Consider the following 23724-nt stretch of genomic DNA (forward strand, 5'->3'; position numbering starts at 1 on the left):
CATAATTTTAAAAAGTGCCTTTAAGCTTCAGAAAAATGACGTCCATCGTCAATGTTTGTGCTTTTGTTCAAAGACAATTACAGGATGTGATGTGAATATATAGGTAATATTATCTGAGGCATCAAGCTGAATCCTGCCATATTGATTTCATTAGAGAACTGTCACGATGCTTTGCACCATCTGCTGCAACTTATTGGGCTCAATTTTAAACGTAAATTGCGGGTGTGTTGGGGCTGCGAAAATTGCAGAAATGCAGAGTGGATTCGGAAGCCGGCTCCAACCCGCCAACTTCCGAGTTCCCCACAGACGCACCTGTGTGTGCACGGGTGTCCCAAATCCGGAAGTCCTGCCGGCAATTAAAGCCGGCGGGATGATAGTTAAAGAACCAAATATACCCCATTAAGGTACTTGAGGCACTTTACTTGTGACATATTAGGTAGTTAGAACGATTTTTTAAACTTACCTGGGCGGCTTTCCCACTGCTTCTGATTCACGCCTGGTGAAACCAGGTGTGAAGGGCCGGATCAGGCAAAAAGAAACAAAATAAATTAAATAAAAAACCATTGCACAAAGTTAAAACACAAAATCAACCTACCTTTCCACCCTGCTCTGATGTCTCCCTCTCCAATCTCCCCCTCTTCACCCCCTGATGTCCCTCTCTTCACCCCCCTCCTCCCGATCTTCCCCTCTCGCACCCCCGATCTTCCCCTCATCCCCTCTCCCCGATCTCCCCCTCTCACCCCCCCCCCCCGATCTTCCGTTCCAGCACCGGATGACGTCTCACTCTCTCTTTCTCTTCCCCCCACCCCCCCCCGCATCACCCCCTCGAGCTGCAGCTGCTGTCGGCAGCCAGCCTGTCAATCAGGCTGGCTGCCGGGCGCGAAACCCAGGAAGAACTTTAATCACCATCAATTACGTTGCGATCACTTCGGAAACAGTAAGTTTTGTTTATTTGGGTTTGCCACATGCACCTTCACCCCCCCCCCCACCCCCCCTGCTGCCAACCCGCCACCATTTCAAAATTGAGCCCATTGACTTGCAACTGATGCTTGCATTTATGTAACACCTTTTCATCTTGAAATATCTTACAGTGCATTGCACAGTGAATTACTTTTAAAGTATTGTTATGTAAGCTAATAAAGAACGTCTGCTAACTACTTGGACAATATATCTTTAGGAATCAGTCCAGATAAACAGCTACTGAGCTTGTCTTATTAATATGCAATCAATATATGTGGCTGAAAAATGTTTGTCTTCTGAAGTGTCATTATATGCACTCGCACAGCAGTTCACCACATCAAGCAGCAGAATGACATGACGTAAAAGTGGGGTGGGGTGGGGTGAGGGGAGTAACCACAAAAATGTTTACAATCCTTCCTTTTGATAATGTAAATAAAAAACACATTTAACAAGAATCACATGCAAGGCCCTGTTTTGAGTTTCTTTTCAAACTGATGATTGCCTGTGGGGGATAGAAATCGAAGAACCGTGCGAAGTCAGTTAAATTGCATCCAACAGTTCGTCGAGTTTCTTATCGTTGAACCCTTTTTTTTACAGAATTGTAGCAACATTGAATGTACAAAGATACTTTGCCATGTTGATCGATTGGGAAGAGGGCAGAGTGCAGTGCTGAAAGTGCAGTCTCGAATCTGGGTTCAGACCTTCCTAAAGGTATTACACAATGTAATTAATTATGAACTTTATATACAATAATCTATAAAATAAAAAGCCATTTTTGGATGAACAATTTAAAGTAACAATCACATAAAATGATTTTTGCTTAAATTGATTAGACTTTACATGGTTTCTTACATCATGCATATATCAGAACCAATACATTAAAAAATATATATTTATGAAATATCAAATATTAACAGTAAAATTGCAAAATGCATTGACTAGGGCAAATATTGCCAGAATACACGGTGTATCTTAATGATTTGTTTTACCTCAGTGCACTTAGAAATTTGCATGTTCATCAGTTTAATACGGGCCCACAGTTTGCTAAATCCTGCACTAATTACTGATGAGATTTTTGTCATAACTGTATATTTGACATCAATCAGGAGGACACTTATTCTGTACTACACTCCACCTTCATAAGAACATAAGAAATAGGACCAGAACTGGGCCATACGGCCCCTCAAGCCTTCTCTGCCATTCAATAAGATCATGGCTGATCTTCTTCCTCAATTCCACTTTCCTGCCCTATCCCCATGTCTCTTCATTCCCTTAGTGTCCAAATATCCATCAATCTCTGTCTTGAATATACTCAACGACTGAACATCCACAGCCCTCTGAGGTAGAGAATTCCAGAGATTCACAACCCTCTGAGTGAAGAAATTTTTCCTCATCTTAGTCCTAAATGGCCGACCCCTTATCTTGAGACTATGCCCCCAGTTCTAGACTCTCCAGCCAGGGGAAACAGCCTCTCAGCATCTAGCCTGTCAAGCCCACTAAGAATTTCATATGTTTCAATGAGATCACCTCTCATTCTTCTAAACTACAGAGGGTATAGGCTCATTCTACTCAATCTCTCCTCATAGGACAACACTCTCATCCCAGGAATCAATCTAGTCAACATTTGTTTCACCCCCCTCTAAGGCAAGTATATCCATTCTTAGGAAAGGAGACCAAAACTGTACACAGTACTCCAGGTGTGGTCTCACCAGAGCCCTATATAATTGCAGCAAGACCTCCTTACTCTTACACTCCAACCCCCGTACAATAAAGGCTAACACACCATTTGCTTTCCTAATTGCTTGCTGTACCTGCATGTTAACTTTTTGTGATTCGTGTACAGGGACACCCAAATTCCTCTGAATACCAACATTTTTTAGTCCCTTAACTTTCAAAAAAAATTCTGTTTTTCTGATCTTCCTTCCAAAGTGAATAACCTCACATTTCCCCACATTAAACTCCATCTGCCACCTTCTTGCCCACTCACTTAACCTGTCTATATCCCTTTACAGCCTCTTTGCGTCTTCCTCACAGTTTACTTTCCCACTAAGCTTTGTATTGTCAGCAAACTTGGATACATTACACTCGGTCCTCTCATCTAAGTCACCGATATATATTGTAAATAGCTGAGGCCCAAGCACTGATGCTTGCAGCACCCCATTAGTTACAACCTGCCAACCCAAAAATTACCCATTTATTCCTACTCTCTATTTTCAGTCCAATAACCAATCCTCAATCCATGCTAATGTATTACTCCCAATCCCATGAGCCTTAATCTTGTGTAACAACCTCTTGTGTGGCATCTTATCGAATGCCTTTTGAAAATCCAAATATACTACATCCACTGGTTGCCCCTTATCTACCCTGCTAGTTACACCCTCAAAAACCCTTTCATAAAACCGTGTTGACTCTGCCTAATCATATTGTGATATTCGAAGTGCCCTGTTACCACGTCCTTATTAATAGATGCTAGCTTTTTCCCCACTACTGATGTCAGGCCAACTGGTCTATAGAGCCCTGTTTTCTCTCTCCCTCCTTTCTTGAATAACTCTGTTACATTTGCTACCTTCCAATCCATGGGGACCCTTCTGGAATCTATTGAATTCTGGAAGATCAAAACCAATGCATCCACTATCTCTGCAGCCACCTCTTTTAAAACCCTAGGATGTAGACTATCAGTTCCAGGGGATTTGTTGGCTTTTAGTCCCATTAATTTCTCCAGTACTTTTTCTTTACTAATCTTAATTACTTTAAGTTCATCACTCTCATTAGACCCTTGGTTCCCCACTATTTCCGATATGTTTTTAATGTCTTCTACTGTGACGACAGATACAAAGTATTTGTTTAACAACTCTGTCATTTCCTTATTCCCCATTATAATTTCTCCTTGTCTTTGCCTCTAAGAGACCTACTTTTATTTTCACTAATCTCTTCCTTTTTATTTACTTGTAGAAGCTCTTACAATCTGTTTTTATATTTCTTGCTAGTTTATTCTCATATTCAATATTTTTCCTCTTTACCAATTTCTTGGTCATCCTTTGCTGATTTCTAAAACCCTCCCAATCCTCAGGCTTACTATTCTTTTTGGCAACATTGTAAGCCGCTTCTTTTAATCTAATACTATCCTTAACTTCTCTAGTTAGCCATGGTTGGATCACTTTCCCATGGAGTTTTTATTCCTCAAGGGTTTGTATATTCGTTGAGAATTATGAATTTTTTGTTTAAATGTTCACCATTGTTTATCTACCATTATATCTTTTAATCTAATTTCCCAATCTACCTTAAGTCAACTCGCCCCTCATTCCTATGTAATTGGCTTTGTTTAAATTGAAGAACCTAGCCTCAGACTTAACTACATCACTCTCACACTCAATATGAAATTCTATCATATTATCATCACTCTCCCCCAGAGGATCCTTTACTATAAGATTACCAATTAACCCTGTCTCATTACTCAATACCAGATCTAAGATAGCCTGTTAAATAGTTGGTTCCTCGACATATTGTTCCAGAAAACTGTCTCATATGCAGTCCTCCAAACTGCTTTTGCCAATTTGGTTTGCCCTGTCTATGAAGATTAAAGACCCCCACGATTATTGCATTACCCTTGTTTTATGCTCCTCTAATTTTGTGATTTATACTCTGTCCAACACTATAACTACTGTTAGGGGGCCTATGAACTACTCCCACCAGTGTTTTCTGCCCCTTGTTATTTCTTAGCTCCACCCATACTGATTCTACATCCTGATTTTCTGAGCCAAGATCCTTTCTCACCACTGCATTTATCTCATCCTTTATCGTAATGCCAGCTCTCTTGTCACTTCTGGATCTTTGCTTCTGACTCGTTCATCTTATCTCTTATACTACATTATGGGACAATCACTATATTTTGTGTGTATATATACACAATCGCTATAGCCTATATCGCCTATTAACACAAAAAAGTTTGGTCCCTGCGAACGCTGTTTAATGAAAGTACAGTATATTCCATGCTGTTCATTGGTGTAATATGGGGGTGGGGGTTAGAATATCTTTATGCTTAGATTCTTTATCAACCCAGATTAATAAACATGTGCAACTGCATTTGGATGGAATAAAGCTTTTAGCTAGTTGATGTGATACAAGGTTGAAATGAAAATCTTTAGCGTCTGGAAACTCTTTGGCTGGTTTCCCTGTATTTCTATCTAATAAAGGAGCCCATTTGTCGTGCTTCATATGAACTCATGCAGTACTTCAGAGCATGAAAATCATAAGATAGTCATTAAAAAGTCTTGAGTGTGTGGTAAAAATCAGGAGATTTTCAGTTACCACGAGACTCTGTGCTCAGTTTTGCAGAGAACACGTTCCCTTTCTCTTTACTTATTTTATTTAGATTTTTATAACATGGAGCTACAAAAAGAGAAGCTGCCCCAGACTATATTTCCAGTTTTCCCTATGGGAAAGCATCTAAACTCTAAATTGCTAATATGTTGAATGGACCAATTGCAGTCAAAGATCCATGACCTACCATTTAGTGTCATAATCATCTCCAAAGTTTTCCTCCAGAACGGCTGTCAGATATATTTTCATTAGGGCTACCAACTCTGGTAGGACATATTCCTGGAGGTCTAATCGTGATATATTTGGTCATGCGATATTTAATCGAGTAATTTGTAAGTGTTATTGCATTTACCTTATAAAAGATGGGTCCTCTGCAGTTGAGTGCCTTTGCACCCACAGAACCATACCTAGTAAGAGTTAGTGGCCTATACATTCGGCCACACAGCGCCTGTTTTTCAGGCACTAACTGGCCTACTAAGCCCTGATATGGCGGGCAGGAAGCATGCGCATATTTCTGTCCGGAAGTTTGTTGCCCGCCAGATTGGGAAAGGAAGAAAATAGGCTTCCTTTATTCATGCTTGAAGCAGGAGTTAGATACTTTGCATATGCAAATAAGGGGCCTGACGCCTGCTTGAGGCCCCCTCTGCAAGTTTGATTCACTCAGGGAAATCAGACCTTGGGATGGCCTGTGACCTACGAGGTAGGTTTTTTACATTTACTTACCTATATGTGGAACCAGGAGGAGCAGGAGTGCTCCTCCCCGACCCCACATTTAACACCCTCTTCTAATCGGCATCGCTCCCGACCCCCCGATCGGCCCCTGCGATTCCAAGATCCCTGGATCCCCAGCTCGACCCAACCCAACCCACAATCCAACGCCTTGACCCCATCCCCAGCCCAACTCAAACACCCGGCCCTGATCTCCGACCTGATCCCCGGACCCACGTACCTGAGGGCCGCTCCAACGCTATCAGCGGCCCGATATTGCACAACTCTTCGGCGGTCTCCAATGTCCTGTCGACTCCATTGTAATGAGGCCCGAAGGCTAATATCTGGGGAGCCTCAGGCCTCACCATTCCCTGCATCCCCCCCGCCCCCGCACCGAATTTCTGTGCCAGTGTCTTCAAGAGGGGAAAAAGGGAGAGTGTAGGACAAGGAAAAAATGCAAATTTGAGCCCTAATATCCTATAGTCATGAACAGGATGAAACAGCTACCTTATTTGAAACTGTACATCTGTGACACTTTCAGACAGGATTCTTGGGCTATCTTTTTTTAAAAAAAAACAGTAATGCAGTGTCCTGAAAGATTTTCTTACTACTATGTTTTGCCTCTGCAGCTATGCTTTTCTCTAGGTCTCTCCTTGCTCCTCTAACCACCCTTTTAACATATTCACCCCAGTGAACCCCATCCCTTTTCTCTCTGAAGTATTTGTCGAAAGCATTTCACTTTTAATTTGTTTGTTAATCCATTTCGTCTGAACTTGCTGATTTTAGGTATGATCAACATTATGCCTTTAAAGGCATTCCACATGTCCTTTACTGAAGTGTTGTTGAACAACCTCCTCCAATCAATTTACTTAAGTTATTCCCTCGTTTCTTTGAAATTAGCCATTTTATAATTATATACCCAGCTCCTGTCCTTTGTTTTTTTTCTGAATCGCAGATCATGTTGAACTTAATCATTCCGTGGTCGCTGTATCTCAAGGGTGCCATAACTCCCATTTTCTCTATGTTGTTTGGGTCATTTGGAAATACCAGATCAAAATGAACATTATCTCCTGTGGCTTCTCTGACGCACTGGGTCAAGAAGCAGTCATGCATGACATTCACCAACAAATTAGCTAAGAGTAGCATAAATAAAGAACAAGAATTTTTAAGAGCAGGAAAAGGCAATTAGGTCCGACTAGCCTGTCCCAAAAATGTGCAAATAGAGCCAAAAATCCAGCCAGAATCAAGATTCTTATAATGATATTCCTTAAGTTCAATGCTAAGAAATATGGACTCAGTTCTTTAAGTGCAAAAACTATGCACGTGTTCAGTTATTTTACAGTACTCAATGTAGTCTAGAGGACAACTCTTTTTTTTAAGTATATACATTTAAATGTCAATTGTTTCTTCTTCAATATTTACAAAGCATTGTTGAGTGTCTTTCTTAAAAATGCACAGAGGCCTGTGAGAGAATGAGTTGGAAGAACAGGTTCAGCAAAGGACTGCAAGTTCCAAGTGAATCAACTCCCAAACAAATACTGGTGTTTTGCAAAAATACAGCAAAATATCAGAACCATATTCTTTAGAAACATTGTTTTTACTGAGATCCAATGCAGAAAGTAATTTCTGCACAGCCCTTTTAGAGAGCCCAGCAGCTTGATGCAGGCTGCAGGTCTGTGGTAGCTGGATGTGGAAAGGAAACTTAGCTCCTGGGCAATGAGAGGGGTCAGGAGTTGGAACTGAGACCTGCGTGATATTGTAAATCACCACGTAACTTACCAGTTTCTAAATATGTGCAGCAAATTTCAGACTCTCAAGTACTTTAAACAGATTTGCAGCAGTAACAATGGATTGTATCAATTACTGAGTTTTAACATGCCAACAGTTCTTTCATGTCTAAAAGTGAGCCATTACATCTATACGTGACCCAAAAACGACAACAACTTGCATTTATATACAATCTTTATCGTAAAATAAAATGTCCCAACACACTTCACAGAAGTGCATACTGACAAAAATAGATGCTGAGCCAATGAGGGAGATTTAACAAGGGGTGACCAAAAGCTTGGTCAAAGAAAGGTGTTTTTTAATGTGGGTCTTAATGGAGGAGGGGGAGGTGGAAAGGCAGAAAGCTTTATGGAGGAAATTCCAGAGATTGGGGCCTAGGTTGCTGAATGCATGGCTACCAATGGTGGAGCGATGGGAGAGGGATGCCCAAAGGCCTGAGCCAAAGGAATGGAGAGTTTGGGGGGGCGGCGGTGTAGGTCTACAGGAAGTTGCAGAGATGGGGAGAGGCAAGACATACGAACATACGACAATGACAGACAGGAAAAGACCCACTGGTCCATCCAGCCTGTCCCACACAACTGCAATGCCTTATGCTTCACAACATACACCCTCCCCACCCCACCCAAAAGCCATGTATTCTCCTGAGTGATAAAAACCCAGGCCAATTAGGGGAAAAAATCTGGAAAATTCCTCTCCAACCCCTTTAGGCAATCAAAACTAGTCCTGGAGAGCACTTTGGCCCTGATTAATGTTATTCTGTACCTACCTTTTGTACGAGGTGATCTTTACCCCAGCCAGAGACAAGACCATGAAGGGAGGCTGAGAATGTTACATTTCAGGCGCTGGGGAATTGGGAACCAATATAGGTCAGCAAGGACAGAGGTGATAGGTGAGCGGGATCTGGTGTGAGATAGGATAGAGTTTTGAATGAGCTGTAGTTTTTGGAGCATGGAGGGTGGGAGGCTGGGCAGAGAGCATTGGAATTGTTGAATCTGGAGGTGAAAAGGCATGATGAGGGTTTCAGTGGCAGATGGCCTGAGGCTGGGATGGAGGCAGGCAATATTACGGAGATAGAAGTAGGCGGTCTTTGTAATGAGTGTTTATGGGGTCAGAAGCTCAGCTCTGGGTTAAATAGGATGCTGAGACTGTGAACAGTCTGGTTCAGTCTGAGACAATGGCCGGTGAGGGGAATGGAATCAGTGGCGAGGGTTTGGGATTTATGGTGGTGACCGAAGACGATGACTTCAGTCTTTCCATTGTTTAACTGAAGAAAAGTGCAGCTCATCCCACAACTGGATATCGGATGAGCAGTCTAACAATACAGTGGCAATGGAGGGGGCGAGGCAGGTGGGGGAGAGGTAGAGCTGCATGTCATCAGTGTAGATATGGAAGCTGACCCCATGGCTGTGGATGATGTTGCCATGGGCAGCACGTAGATGAGGAACAGGATAGATCCTTGGGGAGCTTCGGAAATATCGGTGCGGGGGCAGGAAGAGAAGCCTTTGCTGGAGATGCTTTAGCTACAATCAGACAAGTAGGAGTGGAACCAAGCAAGAGCAATCCCACTGAACTGGACAGTGGAGGAAAGGCATTGGAGGAGGATGATCTGTCATCCCTTTCAAAGGCTGCAAAGAGGTTCAGGAGGGCGAGGAGGAATAATGCAGTCACAGTCACAGCGGGTGTCCTTTGTCACTTTTGTTAGGGCTATTTCGGAGCTGTGGCAGAGATGGAAATCTGATCGGAGAGATTCAAACACAGGGTTGCAAGAAAGATCGGCATGGATTGGGGAGATGACAACATATTCAAGAATTTGGGAGAGGAAAAGGAAGTTACAGGTGGGGCGGTAGTTTGCAAGGACAAAGGGGTCATGGGTGGCTTTTATAAGGAGGGGTTGATTATAGTGGTATCGAAAGGGAGGGGGACAGTATCTGAGGAGAGGGGTAATTTTAACCCTGCCTGCATAGCAAAAAGAGGGCATTTAAAATCGACTGGGTAGCTTACCCACCGACATCCCGCCATCTGCAAGGGGCAGTGATTGTTGGTCAACTGGTAAAGTCCAAGGCAGCAGTCATGGGTGGGATGAACAGGACAGGAAGGAAGTTAATGAGGTTATCCCCCAGTGGGCATGCTGGGTGGAAGGTCAACGAGCGAGGAGGGTGGGGCAGCTTGGGTCGCTGCCCATAAGGACATTTTGATGGGTTCTTTGGAGAGGCACAGAAGGTAGCTGTGTGCTTATCCAAGAGGGATTCAAGCCTAGAATGGCAGTAAGAGAGTAGAAAGATAAAATAAGTAGAAAGACAAGTGCCAGGCAATGACCATCTCCAACAAGAGAGAGTCCAACCACCTCCCCTTGACATTCAACGGCATTACCATTGCCGAATCCCCCACAATCAACATCCTGAGGGTCACCATTGACCAGAAACTTAACTGGACCAGCCACATAAATACTGTGGCTACAAGAGCAGGTCAGAGGCTGGGTAGTCTGCTTCAAGTGACTCACCTCCAAACTCCCCAAAGCCTTTCCACCGTCTACAAGGCACAAGTCAGGAGTGTGATGGAATACTCTCCACTTGCCTGGATGAGTGCAGCTCCAACAACACTCAAGAAGCTCGACACCATCCAGGACTAAGCAGCCTGCTTGATTGGCACCCCATCCACCACCCTAAACATTCACTCCCTTCACCATCGGTGTACCGTGGCTGCAGTGTGTACCATCCACAGGATGTACTGCAGTAACTCGCCAAGGCTTCTTCAACAGCACCTCCAAAACCCGTGACCTCTCCCACCTAGAAGGACAAGGGCAGCAGGCACATGGGAACAATGCCACCTGCGCGTTTCCCTCCAAGTCACACACCATCCCAGCTTGGAAATATGTCGCCATTCCTTCATCGTTGCTGGGTCAAAATCCTGGAGCTCCCTACCTAAGAGCACTGTGAGAGAACCTTCACCACACGGACTGCAGCTCACCACCACCTTCTCAAGGGCAATTAGGGATGGGCAATAAATGCTGGCCTTGCCAGCGATGCCCACATCCCATGAATGAATAAGAAAAAAGAAAAGCAGAGGAGTAGTAATGGGTTGGCATAGGGATTGGGGAGACAAAGTACCCCAGAGCAAGAAATAAAAGGTGGCATGACTGGGCAACAGGAAGGGGAGGAGTTAGGAGAAGCAACTTATTGAGCAGGCGGCAGTAAATGATTGAAAATGGTGGCAGAGTTAAAACACGGACGGTCAGATTTCTTTGAGTTGAACAATGCATTTTTTTAGAACATCAAAAGTTCACAAATGTTAAAAGTGCCCTGACACAGAACATAGAAAAATAATTAATAACCTCAAAAGGGGCACAAACCAAATTCAAATGAAAATATAAATCAAGTGAAATGGCAAACCCCAGAGCATCTCAAAATGTCTGTGGCTTGAAAGGTACATAGCTTAACTATTTCATCTCCAATGCTTGGAAGACAAGCTCATTAACTGATTCTGGTAAAAATGATAATGTTTGCTGTCTGTTTTAGTCATAACAAATAACATAATTGCAATGTCCATAAATATTTCTATAATACACAGAATACTTTATAATGTCTTTTAAATACTGAGGTGTAACATACTTTGTCCCTAATAGATATTGGTGCTTGAACTAAATAAATTATGTTCAGTTCATGCTTAATTCAAAGTCCTCTTCTATATCTAGACACATAAGTCTACCCTGTTTTATTGATGTGGAGATGCCAGTGATGGACTGGGGTTGACAAATGTAAGGAATCTTACAACACCAGGTTATAGTCCAACTGTTTTATTTAAAAATCACAAGCTTTCGGAGGCTTTCTCTTTCGTCAGGTGAGCGAGTCACCTGACGAAGGAGAAAGCCTCCGAAAGCTTGTGATTTTTAAATAAAACAGTTGGACTATAACCTGGTGTTGTAAGATTCCTTACATCTGTTTTATTGAGTTACTTCAAGGGCCCACCATGATAATTTAGGAGGTGGAGAAACACAAATAAGCTGATAACATAGTGGCATACTGGACAAGGAACACATTTATGGCCCTGAAGACTTCAGATTCTGGGTCCATACTCGTGACTGTACCATTGAGCAATGAGAGATCCACTTATGGCAGGCAACTCTGGATTGTGGAATGAAACAGTTGATAGGTACCAGACCACCACCAGTACCCTCACCACATACCGAGAGCATGCTGGAAGAAGCCATTCAATGTACCATCTGGTTACACCAAGGTACACAGCGAGTGACATGATGTTCTTGAGTAATATTATGACATTGTTCCAGTCTGCTTCCCACTTTGATGAGAAAGTCGCAAACCTTTTGTCACAGTTCTGGTGCACAGCTTCTCTGAGTCTTTGTCAGAGCAGTCTGCGAGGATTGTGTGGCTCACATCAAGTTCTTCTGTGGCTGATGCACTACCAGACCCAGAATGTGACTCTGTGGAGAATTCTTCAAGTAATAAATCCTTCCAAGGATCATTAGTCAATCTTTCAGATAATCTCAAAATAGAACTAATATAAATCATGCACCGAATCTATTATTTGTACCTTAGTTAATTTTACACATTTTTGCAGATGTGGACAGGGTGACTTCATAGAATCCTAGAATGGTTACAGCCAGAAGGCGGCCATTTGGCCCATTGAACCCATGCCAGCTCCTCGTGAGAGCAATCCAGTTAGTCCCATTCCCCAGCTCTTTCCCATAGCCCTACAAAATTTTTCCCTTCCAGTATTTATCCAATTCCTTTTTGAAAGCCACGATTAAATCTGTTTCCACCGCCCTTTCAAGTAGCACATTCCAGATCATAACTACTCACTGCGTAAAAACTTTTTCCTCACAACACCTTTGGTTCTTTTGCCAATCACCATAAATTTGTGTCCTCTGGCTCTCGACCCTTCCACCAATGGGAACAGTTTTCTCTTTATTTACTTTATCTGAACCCTTCATGATTTGAACACTTTTATCAAATCTCCTCTTAACCTTCTCTGCTCTAGGGAGAACAACCCCAGCTTCTCCAGTCTATTCAAGTAATTGAAGTCCCTTATCCCTGGAACCATTCCAGTAAGTCTTTTCTGCACCCTCTCTAAGGCCTTCACATCCTTCCTAAAGTGCAGTGCACGGAAGTGGCCACAGTACTCCAGTTGTGGCCGAACCAGTGTTTTATAAAGGTTCAACATAACTTCCTTGCTTTTTGTACTTTATGCCTCTATTTATAAAGCCCAGGATCCCATATGCTTTTTTAACCGCTTTCTCAACCTTCACAGATTTGTGCACATAAACCCCCAGGTCTCTCTGTTCCTGCATCCTCTTTAAAATTGTATCATTTAGTTTATATTGCCTCTCCACATTCTTCCTGCCAAAATGTATCACTTCGCACTTTTCTGCATCAAATTTCATCTGCCATGTGTCCGCCCATTCCTCTAGCCTGTCTATGTCCTCTTGAATCTATCACTATCCTCCTCACTGTTTACTACACTTCCAAGTTTTATGTCATCTGCAATTTTTGAAATTGTGCCATGTGCGCCCAAGTCCGAGTCATTAGTATATATCAAAAAAAGGCAATGATCCTAGGACCGACCCCTGGGGAACACCACTGTATACCTAACTCCAGTCCGAAACTACTACTACTCTGTTTCCCGTCACTTAGCCAATTTCGTATCCATGTTGCCACTGCCCCTTTTATTCCATGTGCTTCAATTTTGTTGACAAGCCTATTATGTGGCACTTTATCAAACCCCCTTTGAAAATCCATATACACAACACCAACCACATTCCCCTCATCAACCCTGTTGGGTTGGAGGAACGCAGAGTTCCCAGAGGGATGTAAGGCTGGAGGAGGTTACAGAGATAGGGAGGGACATGAAGGGTTTTGAATATGAGGATGAGAATTTTACATTGGCATTGGTGGACCGAGAGTCATTGTAGGAGAGGGGTGATGGGTGAGCAGGACTTGGTGCGCATTAGAATACCGGCAGCATAGTATTGGATGAGCTGAAGTTTCTGCAGGGGTGGAGGTTAGGAGTCTGGCCAAGAGAGCATTGGAATAGTCGAGTCTGGAGGTGACAAAGGCTTTGATGAGGGGCAGCGGCAAGACAGCAATCGAACCCTCAAAATGCAAATAAGTGGGCTGGACCCTCAAATTGCAAATGCCTGCAACAAATCCTCAGACTTTCTTTCACCTTTATTTTCCTCATCCTTCTGTGCTACATCTGGACAGACCTCATTCCCCACAGTTTAAGAACCACCAGTTTACAGTAATCCTGCTCACTTTGTGGAATTTTAAAAACTTTTCACTTTATGCGCTATCGTGGTTCCAGACTTATTCTTCCCTATTGGGAGATTATATTCTGGAAAAGCTATTGATAAATTGTTTGACAAATGAAAGCAGCTCTGTTTAAGAAAAAAATACATCTTTAACTTTGTACTTTTACTTTGATCTCCATTTTAACCCTATGTGACTATGCACCCACCCCCCTCAGTGCACCATGACACAAGGTGTTAAAAGTTGCCATATTTTCCAGTTATGGATTGATAATCTCCAGCAGATGAGATTTGGATTCATGTGCCTCCATTTGAGCAGTGTTCACATTAAGGAAAGGAAGGTAATTTTGGCAGCAGTTTACCACACTTTGTCTGTTATTGACAGAATTTGAGCATCTCTCCCTAGCTGCACCTGTCCCTTGATCAGCGACTTTAATTGCCATGGCAAGGACTGACCTGATGCCAAAGAATTACTTGCACTATCATGCTAACTTTCCTTCACAGCCACTAATGACCTTATCCAGCTCTCCAACTGGAGGGAATGCTTAGTTATATCAAACACTGATTCAGCTGATCACCAGAAAGAACACAACAGTGCAATAGTTGACAGATTTTGGTCTGTATCCAAGCAGCCTTTTATTGTTATCTTGGTGTATCTTGAAAGGATAGCAATTGCAGTGTTTGGCTCTGTGAATTGGAATGGTCTTAAACAGGAAGCTGATACCTCAATCTTGCATTCCAATTGCCTGTTTTTAAAAAAAAGCAGACTTCATTCTGGCCCGGATAAGGATATTGTATCTGGTGTTGTATCCCATCCAAACAGCCATGTATTTGCATTGGCTCACAGACTTGGTTTCATGAAAGGTACATGGCAACTCTTGCCATAAAGCAGAAATACATTGGGGAAGATCATATGAGTGTATGCTTTTCAGTCCTTTTTGGTTATTAGTCTCATATGAGAAGACCCTGTCCTGATCTTGTCAGAGGTACAAGTCTTAGATTAATTACAAATTACCTGATGCTCGGACAAAAAATAAGATATTTAGATTTGCTTGCGATATTGCAGCCAGCAAACTATCCCACTTCTCAGAAGGACAGTCACATTCCACTCTTGGATGGGAAAGGAGATAAGCTGAGCACTATATTTTGTTGAAATGCGATCTGAGCTCTAATGTCAGCTTTCAAAAGCTGCATCAAGGTTTAGCAACTCAATCAGCCAAATCAAGATTTGGCACAAGCAACTTAAATAGCATCTTCAAAAGTCTTTCAAACCTAATCAGACCTGTTGTCTGATTTCATTGGAAAGCAGCAAATGCTGTGCCAAGCCACATGAAGGGGTCAAAGTCACATCCTGACACATGCATGCCGCTAAACCTACTGACAGTTGTCTCAAAGCTCATGGAAGCCATAGTGAATTTGGAGCTGTTACAACTTTCTGTTTTGGTCATTGGATTGGTTTCAGGGTGAAATAGTCAACCTGCGAAAGGTGCATTTTTTGATCCAGAAATGGAGTGACTCTTTTGATGCCCTGCATAAAAAAATCAGAGCAGCAGTTTTTTACATTACCAGCACATTATAGGATGTGATACCACGACCTCAATAAGAGGCTGGGTGGACTTTGGTGGCATTTTTGGTACATTGTTGATATGGATATGTGAGTTCCTCAGAGGATGCAAACATTGAGGACCCCACAAAAGGGTCCATCTAGGAATAAATTCTGACCTTACTGTTCTTCTCATCTTGAACAATTATCTGGTGGACCTCATCAAAAATGATATTGCATTCTTTGCTAATACCAACACTTACTACAATGGTAAACTCCCTATTTGAAATACAAACTACGTCTGAACTGGTACAACCAATAGATGCAGAATTAGGCACTGGCAGACAATTGACCCTGAAATTCCACATGAGTTCTCTCGGTCTCCTGTTGTAATTTTGGTGGGAGACCAGCAGAGCCCTTGGAGAAATGGCATAAATGGCTATATTCATCCAGTTATGCAGTTTCTTTGGGCGTCTACTGGTCTCCTACCAAAGTTACGGTGAGTGACAGGAAGAACTCCTGCATAATTTCAGGACCATCAGGTATTATCTTCAAGGCTGAGAGGAATCTATAAGTCAATGACTCGATCAAGAAAAATCAATGATAATGTTGTCAAACCACCTCTACTTTGTAAAGTAAGAAGCCCTTACAAACATTTGTATTTTTTGGCTTGGTATTCACGTCTAATCTATGCAGGAGTAAGCAGCGATGAATGTAACTTCCTCGTAGAAGAGCGTGAATTCTCAAGAAGGCTTAGCAACTAACAATGTTCTACAGAGTCCCATATCCTTCGAGAGATGGAATATTGTATTCCTGCAATGCCGGAATGCAAAGAAAGGCAAAATAACGCATTAAATTAAATTAATGGACAAAGGCTGTGAAATTCCTGAGAACTGCTTCTCAGAACTGCCAGAACTTCGCTGAAAATACAGTGGAAACCTTATTTTGGAAAAGCTCCAAGGAAATTCCCGGCAAACATTTACCAACATTATAAAAGCATATTGCATTTTTACATGTCAAAAATGAGCTTCCTTTCTTGCTACATTTTTATGTTTAGAACCTTTCTGAATATTCCATTCCATTTCCTTCTCTCAAGTGCAATTTGTTTTCTCCTCCTTGTTCTGATGCCATTTTAAAATAATTATCAATTATTTTGGTTCTGTTTTTTCCCATTTTCTTCAATTGACTGGTAAATACTTCAGGAAAGACAGTTCTGATTGTTATTCTTGCACACACAGTTTAAAGGTTTCAGGTGAAATATATGCTAAAGTACTTCTTTGCCAAATACATTCCCTTTTTATCAGAAAAAGGATCACAGTTTCCCACCAGCTGGGTACTTTGGCTAATACATCTCACCTGGAACATTTTGTTTCTGGTCACAAGTACGACATTCAAGGTGATCTTTTTAAGATTATTGTGAGGTTACATCATTTCCCTTTAGATTGAAACAAACATAACCCACTAAAGAACTATCACTCGGATCCAACAAATAAGGTCAGCAGGCATTAGTCTTCACTGAATGCCAACACCTTGCAGAACAACAGAAACTGTGGATTGGTAATACTAGTGGGAAGATTGTCCTGGGTTTCCCCCAGGCACACTTGATTGCCTGGGTGCAGCGAATATCGGAAAATCTAGTGGTTCTGAGTTTCTGATATTCGTTGCACTCAGGATCTCCAGTGTGCCTGGACGTAGATGCAGAAAAACCACCCCTCAAATATCAACCCTTTTATAGTCAATAGGTGAAAAATCTTGTCCTTACATTACAGTTGATTCTAATCTAGTTCTCTCTCACACATAGACATGCATACACATACACAACTACTACTAAATTCCCATCCGTCAGCTCAGCAGTGAGATGGGGCCGAATTAATTCACTCCATTGTTGCTGGTTCTGAACTAGCCTGGCCGCTTCAGTATCCCTTTCTGTGACAAGTCACTCTTGACATCATCTATCCAGCGCTTCCTTGATCTTCCTCAGCTTTTTGTTCCATGTATCTCTGTATGCAGGGCCACGAAAGGCATTCTAGCCATTTCCGTTCTTGAAACGTGCCCAAACCATCACAGTCGTCTTTCTTGGACCTTCTGTATCAGCGTTGTTTCTTTTATGTGTCCAACACACACACGTACACACATTCCAGTGGGGGTCACTGGATAGCGATTGGGGCAGGGACCTTGGCTAATTTTTCAATGCCTAGTTCAGCTTTACTGCGGTCAATTGTGTAGCCTTTACCACCAAAACAACTGAACTCAGCTAACGCAACAAAGAGCAGAGATTGAACCTGGAAACTTTCTACTGTTTGTGGCTCAACATCACATTAGGCATTGTATTTACTTACCAAGCCTTTGTGAGGCAGCTGGATGTTTTCTAAAACTTTTGATTAATTATGTAATCCAGGACATTGCTACGCCTTAGGTTTTCTGATCAGGCGCAATCTTGACCAGAAGTATGGTGGAACGCACAAGTGCCAATTCCAATACCAACAGTATGACTCTCAGTGCCAGAAAAAGTTTAATGACCGTACCAGATCACTGTGCACTGTACTAACCATGTCTGCCACTTACAATAACCTATCCCTCACATTCTGTCAAAGTGTTTGAATTACTTACAGTAAGTGCCCATGAGGTATCACTGTGCCCTTTACACCCCAGCCTTCACCTCAGAATGTTCCTTCACTCACATTCTTACATGCTTTCACCCAACAAAAAACCTAGTACGGTGCATAACTATCTGTTGTATGCATCTCATTACACCCGAGAATTACATATTACTGCATGTCATGGTAACCAAACATGATTTGGCCCCTTCTGCTTTTTCCAAAGACGAGACAGCCCATAAATCTAGGAAAAATCTGCACCTCCACCACCCCCAAATCTCTGAGCTCATGCTCACTATGAAGAGGAGTCACTCTAAATGTTGGGGAAGGAGGCCTTGGAGGGGTATCTGAGACAGGGAAGGAGGAGGGCAGGTTTGTGACAGCAATTTGCTTCTCTTCCTATTGCATCCCCCATCACTGAACCATTAGATCTTCTTTCCTGTAGATCAGTGGCTACGTGGAGCCCAGTACTTCTGGTATGGCTGGAATACTAATGGGTGGTTCTATCTCTCAGGATAGCAGAAAATGCATGCCCTCCAGCCAGCCCCCTCTGATGCTTGCACATCTGGCAGAAAGGAGGCTGGGCTAAGTTTGCCTTGCAATGAGAGGTGATGATTGCAACAGGTCCATCCCAGGATTTAACTGTCATGAAACAAGGTCCACCACAACCCCAAGAGGCTTCTGTTGTAATGCAGCAGCCAGTCGCCCATACACTCCAGCTCCTCAGGTGGCACCTAGGAGAAACTCCGGATTAGGTTTCAGAGTACATGCATGTATCACCCACTGGCACCAAGGAAAAGCATAGTGGTTAAGAAGCAAAAGGCACGTAAGACATTATGAGGCACATTTTGACTTCTGAGCGGCTGGAGAGCAGAGCATGCTGGCTGGCTGCCCATTCCAGCAGGCCGCTGTGGTTTTCAGGCCCAGGACTTATTAAGATCCTATCGGCGCTCTGCATATGCCTAACAGGCGACCCGAGGCAGCTCACTGCTTTTGGGACACTGGTGGCAGCCGCAGGTAGATCCTGAGAGGGAGGGGGAGCCCTGATTTGCATTTTAAATGAGCCTACCATCTGACTCAGAGGCACTTCGGCAGCCCAGCAATAGGCCTGGGGAAGGAGTGACGTGTCCATAGCGACAGCGGGAATGGGCCAGTAAGTCAATCCCCAACATTTTCGGGACACTAGTGCCCCATTTCCACCCCTATGGGTTTTGAGTAAAATTCTGGTGGCACAGAAGTTATGGATGGAGACATTAGCCTAGGACTTGATTTGCACTGGCACAAACTGGACGCAAGAACCCGTCCCTGCGCCAGAACATGTAAGCCTGAGGCACACCCAATGCTGGGCCACAGGCCTCATTTACAGCGGCCCTCAGGTATGTCCTGGGCGGGGGGAGGGGGTTTGGGTAGATCGTGAGGGAGGGGGATGATCAGGAGAGAGTCGGCAACGGTCTTCGGCACAGCTGTGGAACCTGGAGGAGCGCTCCAGCACATTCAGGTAAGTGCTAACCTTTTAGGTGGCGGCCTCCAGTGGTCGCTTTAAGGACCGCAAGCTAGAACGCATGTAGGCCTATGCAAAGGGCCTAACGCCTGTTTCAGGTGCGGACCCTGGACACCATTTTTTTGCCTTCACCAAGCGCCCCACCCGCCATATTGCACGCTTAGCCGCCTGTTTTGTGCCTGACAAATGGGCGCTGAGCCATCAAATGTCTAGGTCATTGTTCTGGGAAAGGTGTGGAACTTGCATTGATTAGGTGGCATAAATGGGACCTGTGTGTGTGTGCAGGGAAGAGGGAAGGTGTACACAAGATGTATGAGAGTACCACAAAATTTTTTTTTCAAAAAATATACTTTATTCATAAAATTTGCAGCAATACATACAATACAGTTGCCATATCACATTCCAAAGGTACACAATACAGATCATACAATTTGCAGGTTACATCAAGTACAGTTCAATGAACACATTGGACATAATTACAGTTCATGACACTCGAGGGTGCCTCATTGCATTACACTCAATACAGATTATTGATAACAGGTATGCTACAGATTCTTTACAGGTTCATTATCACAAATATCTCTTGCAGCTGGGATAAAATGTGAGTACATCATTGCTGAGGAAGCAAGCAAAGCCTGCTCAGTCAGGCTTCTTAAAGTTAGTTTTCAGTTGTTCTGGCTGCATTTTCAAATTAGCTTTTTTTTTGCCTGGGAGCATTTTGTAGGTTGTGCATGGATCATTTTACAAAGAGTTTTGCCATTTTGTAAAATTACTTTGCTGTGCTACACTTGGACTGAAAGTGGTAAATAGCTGCAGCAAGACAAGTAGCACTCAGGATAGCTGGGAGGCTGGGATTTGCTGTCTCAATTTCCACACAGCTGGATGATTTAAAGAGGAGGACCATTTTGTGGTAGAACATCACCTGCAGCTGAAAAGATACCTCAGACACTATGTGCCACCCACCGTCACTCCAAGACCATACCACTTCTACCTGGGCATATTAGAGGACACCTGTCTTTGAGACCTCTATGTCACTGCAAACACAGTGACCTAGCTATGTATCTGCTACAGCCTGACTTATAGACATAGTCAAGAACTGGGACAGCTCTTTTTGCTGTCAAGGTTATCACAACATTAAGCTTCTATGCAACAAAAAACTTCTCCAGTGTTACATCCTCTCCCGCACCCTTGGGTCCTCTGTCTCTGACCTCTCGTGCATTCCACTCTCTTCATCCCACCATTGGTAGCAGAGTTCCCAGCTGCCTCGGTCCTATTCTCTGGAACTCACTCCCTAAACTCTTAACCTCTTCACTTCCCCATCTTCAAAACCGACTCAAAATGCATATTTTCAACAAAACTCTTGGTCACTTCTTATTAAATTTTACAGCAGAGCTCATTGTCTGCTGCTTCATTCATTTGCTTTATTTATCTCTTCCCCTACATCTCCCCCCCTCCGTCCCCCATGTAAAGGGCCTTGGAACGTTTACTACATTAAAAGTACTATTTAAATGCAAGCTGCTGGTGTAGGAAATACCATCTATCAGCGAAGGCTGCCCAAAGCACATCATTTGTAATCATGCTGACCTGGCAGGTTGCCCACCATTCACAGCACTTATAAGCTTCATCTGCTCTGCTCCCTATCCCCTAACAGCATTGAAACACCAGACAAAGGGGAAATAAGTTGTCCAATTTATCAAAGTGCCTATACAAAAGTGATGTGATTTATTTCCTCCACTCATGCTTCCATTTGGTGACAGTGTAAATTGCACCCAATCTGCTTCTCAACATTCTTAACATTAACTTTAAACTGTGCTGAAGTGCTTCCCGAGTAGGAGGAGTGACCGTGGTGGCAGGTTATAAGGTGCGTTGCTGCGAGCCTCCTGGGATGCCATGGCCTTGAACCTCTAGGTCCAGAGAACTCAGATGTCCCTATAACAACCGGAGCCACACTCGATAACACAGTGGCTGCTAGCGACTGCCTGCTTGCAGGCACCCACTCGGTCCTTTGGGGGCCTTGCTAAAGTGGCTTGAGAGGAAGCCATGCCAGTGGTGTTGGCACTGCAGCTGGAGCCTGCATTGGAACACTGGGATTTCCAATGTTGGTGAAGTCAGCTGTATCTGTTCTTCTCAATCTCCTAGTCTTTCTATAATCTTACAGTGATAGAATATTTGGATGCCCAAGGTCTCCAAGGTGCCTGTTACAAATTTCTTGAGAGAATGCTATTCTGAATTGGTCCCTGACTGCTTTGGGGCTTCCCTGCAGATGGCTGTAAAGATGTCACTCACTCCATAAGACTTTGTCATGATAGTTTTCTGGTGTTTATGTGCAGCCTTAGCCGCAAGGAGAAGACAATAAAGAATCATAGAATGGTTACAGCACAGAAGGAGGCCATTCAGCCCATTAAACCCATGCCGGCTCTTTGTAAGTGCAATCCAGTTAGTCCCATTTCCCCGCTTTTTCCGCGCAGCCCTGCAAATTTTTTCCCTTCAAGTATTTATCCAATTCCTTTTTGAAAGGAATATAGGTAAAAAAGGGGATGAGGTCCTAAAAGCAGAATATAGGGAGTTAGGAGGTAAATTAAAAAATAGGACCTCAAAGGTAGTAATCTCAGGATTGCTGCCAGTGCCACGTGCTAGTCAGAGTAGAAATAGGAGGATATTTCAAATGAATACGTGGCTAGAGGAATGGTGCAAGGGGGAGGGATTCAAATTCCTGGGACACTGGAAACGGTTCTGGGGGAGGTGGGACCAGTACAAACCGGACGGTCTGCACCTGGGCAGGGCCGGGACCGCTGTCCTAGGAGGAGTGTTTGCTAGTGCTGTTGGGGAGGGTTTAAACTAAAGTGGCAGGGGGTTGGGAACCTGAGCAGGGAGAGAGAGGAAAGCGTAACAGGAAGGGACAGAAGGTATGGAGTAATAGGTAAAGTGTTAAAAAAGGAAAAAGCAGGAACTAAGCGTCACAAAACAGATTTGAAAGTTCTTTATCTGAATGCACGTAGCATTCGTAATAAAATGGACGAGTTAACGGCACAAATAACTACGTATGGGTATGATCTTGTGGCCATTACAGAAACATGGCTGCAGGGTGACAACGACTGGGAATTAAATATGCCAGGGTATTTAACAATCAGGAAGGACAGGCAGGAAGGAAGGGGAGGTGGGGTGGCTATGTTAATAAAGGAAGGAATCACTGTAATACAGAGAAATGATATTGGGACAAAGCATCAAGATAATGAAACAGTTTGGGTGGAGATAAGGAATAATAAGGGAAAAAAAACATTAGTGGGCGTAGTATATAGGCCTCCTAATAGTTGCAACTCTGCTGGAAGAAGTATTAATCAGGAGATAGTCGGGGCATGTAATAAGGGAACAGCCATAATTATGGGGGATTTTAATTATCATATTAACTGGACAAATCAAATTGGGCAGAGCAGCCTTGAGGACGAGTTCATTGAGTGCATCAGGGATGGATTTCTTGAGCAGTATGTAACTGATCCTACAAGGGGGCAGGCAACCTTGGACCTGGTCCTGTGTAATGAGTCAGGATTAATTAATAATGTCCTAGTTAAGGATCCCCTTGGAACGAGCGACCACAACATGGTTGAATTCCATATCCAATTAGAGGGTGAGAAGGTTGATTCTCAAACAAGCGTACTGAGCTTGAATAAAGGAGACTATGATGGTATGAGAGCGGAATTGATTAAAGTGGACTGGGAAAATAGATTAAAGGGTAAGACGGTACATGAGCAGTGGTGTTCATTTAGGGAGTTATTTTACAACTTTCAAAATAAATATATTCCACTGAGGAAAAAAGGGTGTAAAAGAAATGACAGCCATCCGTGGCTAAGTAAAGAAATCAAGGATAGTATCCGACTAAAAACAAGGACATATAAGGTAGCCAAACTTAGTGGGAGGATAGAAGATTGGGAATTCTTCAAAAGACAGCAAAAAGTAACTAAAGGATTGATTAAGAAAGGGAAGTTAGATTATGAAAAGAAATTAGCAAAAAATATAAAAACAGATAGCAAGAGTTTCTATAGTTATA

General features: G+C 43.1%; 1 protein-coding gene across 1 annotated transcript in view; it reads left to right on the plus strand.

Moving 5' to 3' along the window:
* The window catches only part of itga8 (integrin, alpha 8), a 222680-nt gene that overhangs the window by 185092 nt on the left and 13864 nt on the right, over positions 1-23724 (plus strand). The window contains exon 27 of the mRNA XM_068006777.1: positions 1558-1671. Coding sequence (XP_067862878.1) covers positions 1558-1671 — 114 coding nt within the window. The remainder of the gene's footprint in view (positions 1-1557; positions 1672-23724) is intronic.

This window comes from Heptranchias perlo, chromosome 2 (assembly GCF_035084215.1).
Source record: "Heptranchias perlo isolate sHepPer1 chromosome 2, sHepPer1.hap1, whole genome shotgun sequence".
Classification (NCBI taxonomy): domain Eukaryota; kingdom Metazoa; phylum Chordata; class Chondrichthyes; order Hexanchiformes; family Hexanchidae; genus Heptranchias; species Heptranchias perlo.